This window comes from Globicephala melas, chromosome 2, assembly GCF_963455315.2.
Source record: "Globicephala melas chromosome 2, mGloMel1.2, whole genome shotgun sequence".
Taxonomy (NCBI): Eukaryota; Metazoa; Chordata; class Mammalia; order Artiodactyla; family Delphinidae; genus Globicephala; species Globicephala melas.
In genome coordinates this window covers 61,378,510-61,392,528 of record NC_083315.2, presented here as the reverse complement: position 1 = coordinate 61,392,528, position 14,019 = coordinate 61,378,510, and the positions used below count along the sequence as shown (strand labels likewise).

The 14,019-nt window shown below is 42.9% G+C and overlaps 1 protein-coding gene across 11 annotated transcripts in view; it reads left to right on the top strand.

Moving 5' to 3' along the window:
• NEO1 (neogenin 1) overlaps positions 1–14,019 on the top strand; it is a 242,625-nt gene that overhangs the window by 221,822 nt on the left and 6,784 nt on the right. For 7 of the 11 annotated variants that reach the window (XM_060294023.1, XM_060294021.1, XM_030875039.2 and 4 more), the window contains 4 exons: positions 1,324–1,471; positions 5,930–6,168; positions 6,745–6,837; positions 10,503–10,661. In XM_060294023.1, the coding sequence (XP_060150006.1) occupies positions 1,324–1,471; positions 5,930–6,168; positions 6,745–6,837; positions 10,503–10,661 (639 nt within the window). The remainder of the gene's footprint in view (positions 1–1,323; positions 1,472–5,929; positions 6,169–6,744; positions 6,838–10,502; positions 10,662–14,019) is intronic. The other 4 variants (XM_060294022.1, XM_060294019.1, XM_060294026.1 and 1 more) reach the window with 2 other exon arrangements.

Below are 14,019 nucleotides of genomic sequence, written 5' to 3'. Positions count from 1 at the left end.
AGTCACTAGCAATAGTTAAGCAAAACAGCTCATCCTATTAATTGTACAGCTTTGATTGTTAGGGCAATAAGAGAGAGTAACTAGAAGAAAAGATGTCATCTATCCATGATGGTTAGATCTGTGTAGAGGGATTTCCCATATTTTATAATATGAACATGCATAACTTTTATAACGAGGTGGGAAGCAAAGAACTATGTTTCAGAAAATGGAAGAGCAAGACTACAAAAGGCCTTGATAAAAAGCTGAGCCTCATCCTGTGAGCAATGAGGGAACAATAATAGGAAGAAGAAAATCTGTTTCTTCAAGGTCCTAAATGATGTGGCCTCTGCACACCCCTCCAGCCTCACCTTCATCTTTTTTCTGCTCACTTCCTTCTCTCTAACTTTGCATATCTCTCTTTGCTTCAGCAATACTGGCTGCCTTTCTCTTCCTTGAACGTGCCAAGCTCATTCCTGCCATAGGATCCTTCCACTAGCTATTCCCTCTCTATGGAATGTTCTTCCTCCAGGTCTTTGTATGGTGGGATCATTCATGTCATTCAAATCTCAGCCCAAATGCCATCTCCTCAGAGAAGCTTTTCCCATCCATTCAATCTAAAATAGCCACCCAGTCACTCTGTATCATATACCTTCATTTTATTTTTTCATAGCACTTATTACAAACTAATAATTTCTTATTTGTTTATTGTCTGCCCCCACCCCTACCTATCTTTGTTGTTCACTGTTGCATCCTTAGTACCTAGAACAATGCCTGGCTCATAGTAACCACTCAGTAAATATTTGTCAAATTAATGCATATGTATATACTTTTTCCTGAAACTGAATAAGAAAATTAACTCTGCATAGACTGTGTATTTATAAAAAGAGAGACGTTATTTTTCAAATAATTTTTTTGTGATGGCAGACATCTATATGTTGGAAAAAACCTTTTGTTTTCTATGAATGTACATTTTTTAAATAGTTTTGCAAGTCAGAAAACTAAAATGATTCACAAATGGTGCTTTATAAAATGAATTTACATACAACATAAGACACCAGGAGACAGACCCCCTTATTTGTCCAAGCATAGTGTTCAGTATAACTTGAGAAACTTTTATTGAACATCAGCTTTGTGCAAGGTACTGTGCATAGGGCAGAAACTCCGCTCTCTAGATTTCATGATCTAGTGGAGATGGCTGTGTTCATGAGGCACTTTTATACAAGGCACGGTGATGACTGTTATCAAGAAGCTCACAGAAGTATCTAAACTCACATGACGGTTCTGTAGCCTGATTTTATGCTAGAATTCTCTAACACTAGCAAGCGTACGGTTTTCCCTTTCCAGGCAGTAACAGCCCTCATGGAAGCCCCACCTCTCCTCTAGACAGTAACATGCTGCTGGTCATCATCGTTTCCGTTGGCGTCATCACCATCGTGGTGGTCGTGATCATCGCTGTCTTTTGCACCAGGCGTACCACTTCTCACCAGAAAAAGTAAGGAGCCCCAGTTGTAGCCCATACATTTTTTTGTATGTATTCTTTTGCTTCTATGTGACTTCTGTATCTGGAGTTGTACACAGAGTTAAAACATAAAATATGTGAAAAACGATGTTTTAAATATTTTTAAAGGAAATGCAGAATGGTTCCTCTTATTAAGTGTGTGTCATTCAGGGTCCTGGCAGGAAAGAGGTGGCACACTGAAAGGGGGTGAAGGAGGCTTTAATGAAGGGACCATTTACAATGTCCTAGGTGGGGTTAGCGTTAGGCAGCAGTGTTCAAGGGCCAGCAGCAGTGATAGGCCACTGTCACCCTTAAAAGGGTGAGGGTTTTTTCTGATGAAGAGAGAGCTGTTTTCAGGGATCTGAAGCAGCAGGAGAGGGCTTGCAACAGGAACCGTGTGGGGTGGTAGGACTGTAACTACCGCCAACCTCTAGCCCAGCAGTGAGGAGGCAGGAGAGAAAATACCTCCTACCTTCCAGTGTCTTGCCTGTGCATTCTACCTTCCAAACCAGCTGGAAGCCAGGGACAGAGTTACCTTGTAGATATAGTTCATTTAACTCAACCTCTCAAGTCACAGAGCCAAGTAGACAATCGATCTGGAGAGGAAAGTGGACAATGTCCAGCCTTGTTGGGGGCCCCTTTGGAAGACTGTCTCTGTGCACACAGTGAACCAGATGCACAGGAGTTTGTGGAATTTCATGGCACAAATGTCAGCTGAGATGGACGGAGACCATAGACCATAGACTCTAAATCTAAGCTTAAGAGTATTTTTAAAGAAGTGCTACCAAGTGTAGAAGTTGAGGTTGGGACTGCAGGAGGTGGGGTGGGGGGAATGCGGTGGAGAGATGTATTGATTAAACGAACGAGAAAGGATTACTTATAATCAGCATATCACATTAGCAGAGAGGTCAGGTGGCTGCTAGCTCTGAACTCCTCTGGGATTTTGAGGCTTGCGGCTAATTGTCTAGAGGAGATAGCAAGGTGATTCCATAATATGGTGCTTGATAACAGCCTGCACTCCGGAACCTGAGAGAATCCTTGACCCTAGGTCATATTCTACTCCTATCTCTGGCCAGCAAGACAGATGCCATAAAAAAGGAGATTCTTGAGTTACCCCTAATAGCAAAAACACAGTATGGGTAACAGAACAACTTTAGTTGCAGTATCCTAAAGGATCGTAAGATGGAGGTATTGCTCCATAAAGAGAAAAGAGAAATTCACGTCTGTGTGATTATCATCAGACCTGGTCTGCCCAAGGCAAGGATGCGAGGATTTAATAACAATAAATCTGTTTGTTTTCAAAATAGAGGGCAAGTACAAGCTACCATCTAACTGCTACTAGTAATGGCTTTATGTCATTGTCTGTAGGTTCTGTGATGTTTTTAATCTTTCTTTTGCCGAAATAAAATAGCTTTCTGTAGCTCACCTTCATCATGTTTCCAAGAGGATGGGGGCTCTCTTTATAAGCCTCTTGATGGCTGCCTCTTACAGCTTTCCCTACCTACCTTTGACTGTAGAAAACTGTTTCTCTTTAAAACCTCAGAGATTACACTTTTCTATGCTACAACTTTTCTATAAGCTTCTTTTTCAGCATTTCCCATTTATCTCTATGAACTTGATTTTGCATCTAGTTTTAGACATCTTGAGATCTTTATTTAAAAGAATCTGGAAAAACAAAATGACAAAATTCCTTAATGTTTGGGGCGATTTAAAATTCAAAGTAAATAAAAAATAAAGTACTTAGTCTTCAGATTGAGAGGTGGGAAAATGAGTTTGTAATAGGCTCCGTACTCTGTATTTGCATCTGCAGGTCCTATAATTTGCATCCCTTTGGCTAAAAGAATTGTATCAAGTCTTCATAGAGCTTTCCCCTCCTCCTCCCCCAGTGATCTGCTTTCCAAGTGTTCCATTGACCATCGAAAATATGTGAGCTTTTCTCAGTACTTTTCTTCCTCTTTAATACCTGAGACACCTCCCATTTCAATTGTAGCTGTTTATAGACTCTTACAACCTCAAAGCTGACAGAGTATTTAGAGTCTAGCCCCTTGTAGTTTCTCAGCACATCCCTCTATAGCCCCCTCGCTCTCAAAAGATGAGAACTACCTCAGTGTGCCGCCATCAAATCTGAAAACCTTTCCATGTGGGGAATAATCATTTTCTCCCCCTTCCTCCTGTCGGAGACCAGTTCTCCACTTACCGTCTGGATCCCAGCGTCTCCTGCTTTCTAAGACCTTGTACTGGTGGTTGTCCCTTTCTCCAGCACAGCTAACCTCTCACTCTCTGTTGGCTCTGCCCCTTCAGCATGTAAATGTGCTCAAACTTCTTCTATCTTAAGAAATAATTATAACCCTTCCTCTGTTGCATGGTCCTTACCACCAACCACTTACAAATCTCTGTCTTTCCCTTCACCACAAATTTCTTGAATACTTGTCTACACTCGTCCATTTTTTCACTGCCCATTCATGCTTCAGTCCTTTTCTAATCCAAATTTTGCCCCTACTGCTTCAGCAGAATTGCTTTTGCTGAGGTCACCAGTGACTTCCATATTGCTAAAGCCAAAGGAAATTTTTCAGTCCTTACCTTAATCTCTCCCCACTTAACACAGTCAACTACTCCTTCCTTCTTGAAACATTCTCTTGTATTCCGTGATCGTGTGTTCATTTTCGCAGCCTCTCCAATCTACTCAGCCATCAAATACAGACATTCCTCAGGGCCTGGTCCTAGAATTACTCTCTTCTCCTTCTACACTCTCTCCTAGTGATACTTGCTCCTTTGGCTTCATTTACTTCTGAATTTCAGCTACTCCCATATTCCTCTCTCTAGCCAAGGCCTCTCTCTTCTGAGTCTCAGGCTTGCCTCAGTCTCAGAACCAATTACCTGTTTTATGTTTCATCTGTAGTGTCTCAGAGCCACTTAGCATGTCCAAAACAATTTATAATCTTTTCTGTCAAACCTGCTTCTCCCCAGTGTTAGTAAATGGCTTAAGCCAGAGACCTCGGCATAATCCTTTATTCCTCTTGTTTCTTTATTCCTATCCTTTCCCACATCCATTTCTTCACCAAGTCTTGTCATTTTGGGCTCCTAAATAACTGCCAGATCTCTCTTTCCTCCATCCTCACTGTCCCAGGCCACCGTCAGTCATGGCTGAGATTATTGCAGTTGCATCCTAACTGCCCTCCTGTTCTGTCCCCTACCCCTCAAATCCATCCTTCACATCCCAGTTGGTTTAAATTTTTAACTCAGAGCTCATCTCCTTACTCTCCTGCTTAAAACCATTTAGGGGTTTCTCTTTACTCATAGAGGGAACTGCAGACTCTTGGCGTGGCTCTAAAAGCCCTTTATGATCTAATCCCTGCCCATCTTGCCAGCATCATTTCATATCATTCTCCCTATGGTTCATAGGCTGCCACCACTCAGGACTTTTTACAGTTCTTCTAACACACCAGGCTGTTGCTCTGTGCTTCAGGGCTCTGACATAATCTGATTTTACCACCTGGAATGCACCTTCTGCCCTGTCCCATTTAGGTCTTAGCTTAAATGTCACTTTTTCCATCACATTTTTCCTGTCTACTGTATGTCCAGCTATTAAGAGGTTACTATAACACTTGGCATTTCATTAAGCTCAGAACATTTAAAAATAATAGTTCAGGGCTTCCCAGGTGGCGCAGTGGTTGAGAGTCCGCTTGCCGATGCAGGGGATGGGGGTTTGTGCCCCGGTCCGGGAGGATCCCACATGCCGCGGAGCGGCTGGGCCCGTGAGCCACGGCTGCTGAGCCTGTGCGTCCGGAGCCTGTGCTCCGCAACAGGAGAGGCCACAACAGTGAGAGGCCCACGTACCGCAAAAAAAAGAAAAAAAAAAGTTCAGTGTCTGTCTTCCTCACTTGGCCAGAAGTGCTGAGGGTACAGCAATCCAGCATAGGACCTGACATACAGTAGGTACCTAATAAATGCTTATTGAGTTGGGTGAGTGACTTAATGGAGAAACTAAGGCACAGAAAAGTCGACACTGTCATCCCCATTCTTGACTTAACCCAGTGGTGGTCCTAGTTTGAGTTACCTAAAATGGAGTTCCCTTCCTCCTTTATAAGCAGACTCTATGTATACTCCATTGTTATATTTCTGGTTAACGGTGTCCTTTCTCTATTGATTGGAAACTTGGGGAGAAACCTTTTGCTTTAGAGATTATTTGATTCAAAAATGCTGTCTAATCTGCTTATACTCAAAAAGTCACAAGGCAATATTCAAATATGCCCATGTACATACCTCTAAATAATGTGGACAAAGCAGTGATACACTTACTCTTCCCAGAAGGAAACTTCTTGACTCTGTTTTTCTTGTTTGTTTCTGATTTTGCCTGAAGCATCTCTCAGAAGGGAAGTTTTAATCATGGAAACCTTTTGACTAATAATATTCAAGAGTTACTTTTAAAAATCCTCTTAATTTTGTACCTAGGAAACGAGCTGCTTGCAAATCAGTGAATGGCTCCCACAAGTACAAAGGGAACTCCAAGGATGTCAAACCCCCAGACCTCTGGATCCATCATGAGAGACTGGAGCTGAAACCCATTGATAAGTCTCCAGACCCAAACCCCATCATGACGGATACTCCAATTCCTCGTAACTCTCAAGATATCACACCGGTTGACAATTCCATGGACAGCAACATCCATCAAAGGCGGAATTCATATAGAGGTGCAGGTTTTTCCCAAATGTTTGGAGACTATTTTCATTGAAACCATTTTCCATTTTGTAAGGTTGCCTTAATTTGGTGATTCCTATACGAGGTTAGGTTTAAAGAAATGTGTGTTACAGGATCAACCTCTGATGAAGAATAGCTAGCTTGTTAGGGGGGAGAGGTTCTATACCCAGATGAGACAGCCTTCTAGCTCTGTTAGGTCTCTCATCGTGTTCACCAACCTGACACTCAAGCATTTGAGACAACGTAGCCTATGTCTGTGCATTTCATTCCATCCTTTCAGTGGGGCCCCAGCTCTCATTGTGGTGATCAGCATGTTCTTGGTCTGGCTGCTCTCCCTCACAGACCTGCAGTGAAGCATGGTAGGCAGCGTTGTGTCAACTGAGTTGACTCAACAGGGACTCCTGTAATGCACTAATGGTCATTTTCCTCTTTATTTCACTTCCTGCAGAACCACCTTGTCCCATTGTTGTTTGTGAGTCCTGAATCCCCCACTTGAAATGTTTTACTGCTGAGGCTGCTCATTGGCCTAGGGCACATGTTTGTAACCAGCCTCCATATTTGATGTCTAGGGCATGAATCAGAGGACAGCATGTCTACACTGGCTGGAAGGCGGGGAATGAGACCAAAAATGATGATGCCCTTTGACTCCCAGCCACCCCAGCGTAAGTTAAAAGCTTCTCTTTTCCCGAGGGCTGCCAATCTATTCAGTCATGTTGGGGAACAACTATCAGTGATCTCTTTGACTTCACTTCATCCTAACACAAAAAATAATCTACCAAAGCTTTGGCACCATGAGGGAATAAGTATCAAGCATTTGCCATATTTTGCAATTAATATTTATTCTTGCAAGTAGCTCCTTTAATTTCAGTGCAAATAAGCTAAGAAGCCAATTTCCACAAGTCTCCCAGGCATTAGGGAAGTGACCAGTCTCTTTAAAAGTACATCGAGTCTCTGCAGGAGAGATGGGGCTGAAGATGGCTAGATGTCACAGTATTCCTTAGGCTTCCCGATACATAATCAGTGTTGATAGGCACCTGCGGAATTTTTTTTTAGTTAATAGACGTTATATTTTAGAGGAGTTTTAGGTGGACAGCATGGAATATTTTTCAACCTTATCTGACCCATGCTTCACTTTGATAAGCATGAAAATTGCCCAGCCTCCCTTAATAATATTTGAAACTCAAAATAAGTTAACTGTCACGATTAAAAAACCAAAAAGCAATGGGACAGACCAATTATATTTTTAAACTAGTGTTTCTTCTCCCTTGTTACTGTTTTCAAGGTGGGGAAGCCTTTCAGATTAGCTGGCACAATGGGACTTGCGGTTGAGGGTCCTCTGTGCCATTCTAGAGAGATAAGAAGCCACTTGCCTACCAATATCAAGTTTAAAAAACTATTTGATCTTGAAGTTATTTGCTCTGGACTGAACAGTAGGTTAGTAAACATTAACACTGTCAGGTGCCTAGATTCAAATCCTGAAAGATCACTTTTTAATTTAACCTAAATGAGCTTTTGGATTTTTATTCATTTCTTAAAAGATGTCCCATTTCAGAACTATTAGCCATCCCTGTTAACAAGCGACAGAGATTTTAAATAATCACAGATATCCTACACACAGAAGATGGTACCATATACTTGGAAACTGGTGGAATCCCTGAGAGTGTAAACGTCTGCACACACGCTGTCACTTGCACGAGATTCTAAAAATCAGCTTTGAAAGGGAAAGGGCCCATTTGCTAACAGGTCATTTCTGCACAAAGTAGTTTTTGCTTAGGGTCCACGATAAAAAAAAAAGAGGGGCCTGTACTTCGAAGTGTGCAAGGAAAACCGGTTTCCCTCTCATCAGAGGTGCCCTGGACGGGGTCCCCAGGTTTAGAAGTGTCCAAAAAGAGTAAATTATTCCATTCCAGTTGCTTTTGATTTATAAGAAGATGGTAGCTTGACTACTTACTTGTTTGTTTTATATAAGACTTTTTAGTTCTTGCCTGAACTGGCTTATTTTTAAAACTTGTAAAATTTGACTAACCCTATTCCTAGATTTGTTATTTTTAAATGTTACACAGAAAAGATGTGCTGTACTAGTTGACAGCATTCCTGTTTTTTTTCTTTTTTTGGTGGTGGGAAGGAGTATGCATAAAGGTACAGTATTACTTAATTTGTGCCTCAGCAGTTGGGTGGGTGAGTGGATCCTTTAATTCAAGAATCTGAAACCCAAATTTACTTGTGATGTACTTGTGATCTTCAGGTTTAGAGATATGCTTTTCCCCACGTGGCTTCAATCCTTTTTCACAAGCTGGGATTCCCTGGAGTCTGCATCCCCCATCCACCTACCATGGCTTTAAATGTCTGAGCACTGTTGAGAAAGGCTTGGTGGTGTCAGGATGAGGTTCCATCAAAGGCCTTGCACCAGAAGCTTTGGATTCTGATTCAGCTCATAGCTAATGATTGCCACCTGTATTCTGGACAGACACTTTCACATTTTTAATTTGGAAAAACTGGCAATGCCTTAAAGTTAAATTTGTTTTTCTTTTGTGAGAGTTCTCTGTACCTAAAACACTTTCAAGTTGCACTTCCTAGATAAAAATCAGGAGGCTTTTTCCCTCACCCTAGCCTTAATTCTGGAAAACATTGATTCTGAAACACCCTACTTCTGAAAACTACCTGTCTTCCCCTGGAGGAGATGCTGACTGCCAAGCTGCCCTAAGACCTCTGCTCAGCCAGATTTTCCAAGTTGTATTTTATTCCAAGGGACCACCTGCAGCTTCTGATCCCTGAGGGCAGGGAAAGCCCCTGATTAGTTTCCCAGGCCTTGAGGGGGGAGGGGCAGCACTGCTCCAGGATCCCTGGCTGGTTGTGCCACCTGCTTGTTTGCATGTGGCAAAGAGAAAGATGCAGAATAAAGGCCTCGATTTTTTTTTTTTTTTTTTTTTTGCGGTATGCGGGCCTCTCACTGTTGTGGCCTCTCCCGTTGCGGAGCACAGGCGCCGGACGCACAGGCTCAGCGGCCATGGCTCACAGGCCCAGCCGCTCCACGGCATGTGGGATCCTCCTGGACCAGGGCACAAAGCCACGTTCCCTGCATCGGCAGGCGGACTCTCAACCACTGCGCCACCAGGGAAGCCCAAGGCCTCTATTTTATTGACTGGGATTTTCTTCACCAGTCATGTTGAGTGGCTCCCCAAAGATCTAGGGAGATTCTTGGTGACAAGGCATTTTAAGAGACTCCAAAGGCAAATTAAGTTTTATCACAAAGTTTGTGAAGTCCTTGCCTAAAGGGAAGAATAAAAAGATCCCATGTGTTCCTAGCCAACCCTGCCTGTTTACCTGTTTGGGGGATTTAGAGCTGGTTATCTTGATGTTAAACATTCTGCTTCTCCAGCTACTCTATAGGAGTACCTAAGAAAAGTTTATATCCCAACTGGGCTTCTGATTTTGTTTGTTTGCATCTCTGGGATTGATAATGAAGCCTCATTAAAGAAGCACTTTGTCTTCATAGAAAGTTGTATGTGGAACATCTGTGTGAAAATTTGGATTTGTTTGCTAAATGCAGCAAATTGAATTCCTTAGCCAGTGTGGGAAGGAAAGAGGCAATTTAGGAAAAATCCGTTTATTTTTTAATATGTGAATGGATGTGGCTGAGCTCCCAGACTGGAAGCAGGAAGAGATGGTGCCCTAGGCCTGTGTTTCATGCTTTTAGTACTAGATTGTAACGTAAGAATTCAGTTCCACTTGCATTCCTTTTAAGATGAAAGCTGATTAAACAGCTACTTATTCATTCAGCCTAAATACCTATTTCATGCTTCATTCAGCAAGTAAGAAAAGACAGAATGAATTAGGAATATACTCAAAGGAAAAGGGACTTCTATCTTTTTAAGCAAGAGAAAAAAATAATAGATACCCAAACCACCATTTGTTTGCTTATGGATTTATATTTTATGACATATTCAAGGAGATATTTTTAATAACTCCTGTAATCCATATTTATTGTAGAAGAATTGGAAAATAAAGATAAACCAAAAGAAATTTTTTTTTTAATTCTTCACCACTCTTCCCCACAAGATAATCACTGTTAACATTTTAGTAAAAATCATCAGGGTTTTTTCTTTCTGTGTTATATCTAGAGACATATGCATAGGAGTGTGTTGATTTTTTAAAGCAAGTATAAAACCCATGGCTACTTGTCCAAATTCAGCCATCTGCCACCAAAAAGCCAAGGAAGTGGTCGTACGATATGGGAGGGGGGCGCGGGGTAACTGCTCTTGAACTGTGATATGTGTGTGTCTGTGCAAGCATGTTAAGCATTTCTCTGTCTTGTGTTCATTCACAGCTGTGATTAGTGCCCATCCCATCCATTCCCTCGATAACCCTCACCATCATTTCCACTCCAGCAGCCTCGCTTCTCCAGCTCGCAGTCATCTCTACCACCCGGGCAGCTCATGGCCCATTGGCACATCCATGTCCCTTTCAGACAGGGCCAATTCCACAGGTGAGAGATGAGGATGGAGCCCCAGGTGGAAAGCATTCCAAAAAGCATTGGCAGGCTGCAATGGGGAGGACTTGCCCTGCTTAGAACGATTTGGATTTTTTTTTCAGTGTTATTTGTTTATCATAACGTTTCTGTTAACTGACTCAAATTTGTTTCTATAAAATTCAGTCCATTTTTTTCCCCTATGTTTTAAGTGCCTAGGGCAAGGTGTTGTTTTAGTAAAAATGTAACTCTAATCACATAACCATGTCTTGTTCCATCTTGCATCTTAATTCCGTCATATTTTCAGTTTGTTTATTTTTTTAATCCTCCAGTTTGAAAGGAAAATGTATTCTGGGTGATTTTCAGACACTAGATGTTGCCTTTGCCTAATGTTGGGAAGGTTCTTAGGGCAGCAATAGGTAGTTCTAATGTTAGGCCTTAATTACTTACTTCTGCCATGTACCAAAGTAAGAGCAACACCTGGGGACGGCAGGGCCAGTGGCCATGTTGAGCTTGTGCATATTGTAAACCTCAGGTTGCCTAGTGGATTACTGAAATTAGAAAGGGCTCACAGGCATAGATCATCTCTAAAAATAGATAGGAAATTAGCCTAACAATCTGCAGTGTATTTAAAGATATACATTGCCAGACTAACATGTCCCAGTTTGGAAATCTTAAGAAACAGCTTTATCGAAACAGTTTTAAGGAAGAAAAAGTGAAGGTGAGAGGACAGCAAATGGAATACATACTGTTCCTCATTAATTGAAAATTAATTTCCATCTTCTCAGTTTTAAGGTGCAAAAAAACCCACTTCTCATCTATACAGTGTACTCTTTTTCCATCATTTGAAACTTGTCTTTTAATAGTTACATATGTTACTAGTAGAACTAAGTTTTGGTAGTTCTGGAAAATAAGGGAATTTCAAGTGAATTCCATTTTAAAAGAACCTCAAAACTTCGTGCTAGAAGCTTGGGTTGCCGGTAACATCCCTTCCTCCTTTACGTTTTGATCAATTATAAACATACCCAAAGCATCAAATGGAAGTCAAAGCTTATTAAGAGATGCCTGATAACTCCGAAAGTTATCTACTCCCAAACCTTTACTTGGTTTGGAGAATGCTGCTTGAACTCATGTCTAAAATTGGTCTCTCCCTCCCTCCAAATCCAGGTGTGGGGTCCTGCCTTTAGGGAAAGACAGCCTACAGGAGGCTATGGAAAACCAAAGGCTGCCTCACAGACATAATCTCAGATAGAACAGACAAGAAAGCAGCCCTCCAAACCTGCTCTTAGAAAGTGGTTTTTGTGTCCTGACTCTGTTTCTCCATTTTTAAAGGCAGAAAGGCCTCACCCACTGGGATATGGGTCTACCTAAGTGCATGGCAGGGTCTTCCCATCAGATCAGCCCCCTCCTCCTCCCTCTTGGACAAGGAGGGGGTTGAAGGTTGGCAAGGAGCATAGGGCTCTCGCCCACCCCTCGTCCAAGTGGTCCAGTGTTGATAAAAGCTTGGTTCTGTATGGATTCAGGCGGAAAGCGAAAAGAGGAAAAGTAACTATTTGTACCACTAAAGGGTTTCCTGTTTTAATGACCAGAGGAGATAAAAGAAGGTAAAACTTGTAATGGAGCCTCTGAAGATGGATTTGAAATGTAGAGCAGGTATCTAGAAGTGATCAGAGTTCTCCTCCTGTTGTGTTTTCCTGTGTTTCTAGAGCCCAGTATTACCACAGACCTGTAGATGTGGGCTTGGCATGACTAGACCTTGTCCAGGGCCATCTTTGCTCTAGAGGGCATTGGCTGTGTCTTTTCCTTGGACATTTACTATGTCACTACCACCTGATGCAGAAAGCGTGCTTTCCACTTGCCCAAGCGCTCGGCCACTGTTCACTTTGTGTGTCTTAGACAACTCTGAGAGGTCAGTCGGGAAGTAGGGTCCCTCACCAAAGCAGAAATTTTAGTTACAACATACTTTCCCTCGTGGGCCAGAGGTGTTGCACAGTTTCAGGGCACACCCTTCACAGAGAATACAGTGTGCTGGTGCCCTCTGGAGTTGCTCCACACTCTGATTCATGTAGGCAACCCTCTCTTCCTCTTTCACGTTTCCCACCATTTCTGGCCCTCAGAAGCATATGCATCAAATGAAGGCAGTTGCGGCATCCCAGGTAGGCCTGTGTGCCCAGAGCTGACCTAACATATCTGCCAGTACAGTCGGACATGGTCCAGGCTAGAGCCTGCTTTCTCTCTCCTCATCCTTGTAACCCTCGCTAACCAGCTTCCACCCGGCCCAGGATCACACAGGGTGGGACCAGCAGCTCCCCAGGTGTGGTGATAGCTGACCTGAGCAAGCATAAGAAGTGAGATCCTCAGCGTACCCCTGGAAAGGACAAGAAGTGACCTAGGCCTGCGAGGGTTATCACAGCCAGGCTCTCAACACTTGGGGAGGGTGTATGAGTCCCTCATTGCTGGGACCCAAGGCCTTTAAGTTAAGGGAGTAGCACTCATGACTGCCATGGCCCATCTCCTGAGAGCCCAAGGGAACAGATTCATTGCTATCTCAGCAACAAAGGCAGGGAAAAGTTGGATTTCTGCGGGTTGCTCATGCATTACTGCTTAAAAGGGTTTATTTTCCTTAACAAGGTTGAGGACTCTAGGAATCAAGGGAGGCCCTCCTTCAGGCTACCTGGTGCAGCCTATGGCCCTGAGCTGGTATCCTCCAGACCCCTCCTCAGGGTGGGGATGGTGATCTGCACCAGCTCACACTATTGGAAAGGTCTTCCTCATATGGTCTCCCTGGGACTTGGTGCTGCTTCTGCCCCTGCAGAGTCGGGGGACAGGTGGTATTGGGCATGGAAGAGCAGTGTGATGTGTATTGGATGGAGCATGGACTTGGGACTCGGGCAGGGATTCGGAATCCTGCCCCATTGGTTCTGTGTCCTTGGGCGGTGCTTAACCTCCCAGTGTCTAATGAGTTACTAGGAGAATTGAATGAGCTAATGAGTGTAAAGCACTTAGCATGGTGCCTGGCTCAGAGTAAGCACTCGGGTAGTTTACGAAGAAAAGAACCTTATCAATTACTCAAACCCTGTGTATACCACTTTACATACATTTTCTTAATTAATTCTCGGGGAATTACGTGTTATTCTCCCTATTTTTATAGGTGAAGAAACAGATTCAGAGATTTGGTGACTGCCAAGTTCGCTCAGCCTGTCTGTAGAGATTAGGGTTCAGGTCTGTCTGACTCCAAAGACAGTGCTTTTACTACCCCCCATGCTGCCTTCCAGAACAACTCTGACCCCTCTTCACATATTTTGAGATTTTTGTCATGTTCTTGAGTTTTCCCCGTCTCCAGGCTTTTTCTTTCTCTGGACCCCCAAATACCTCA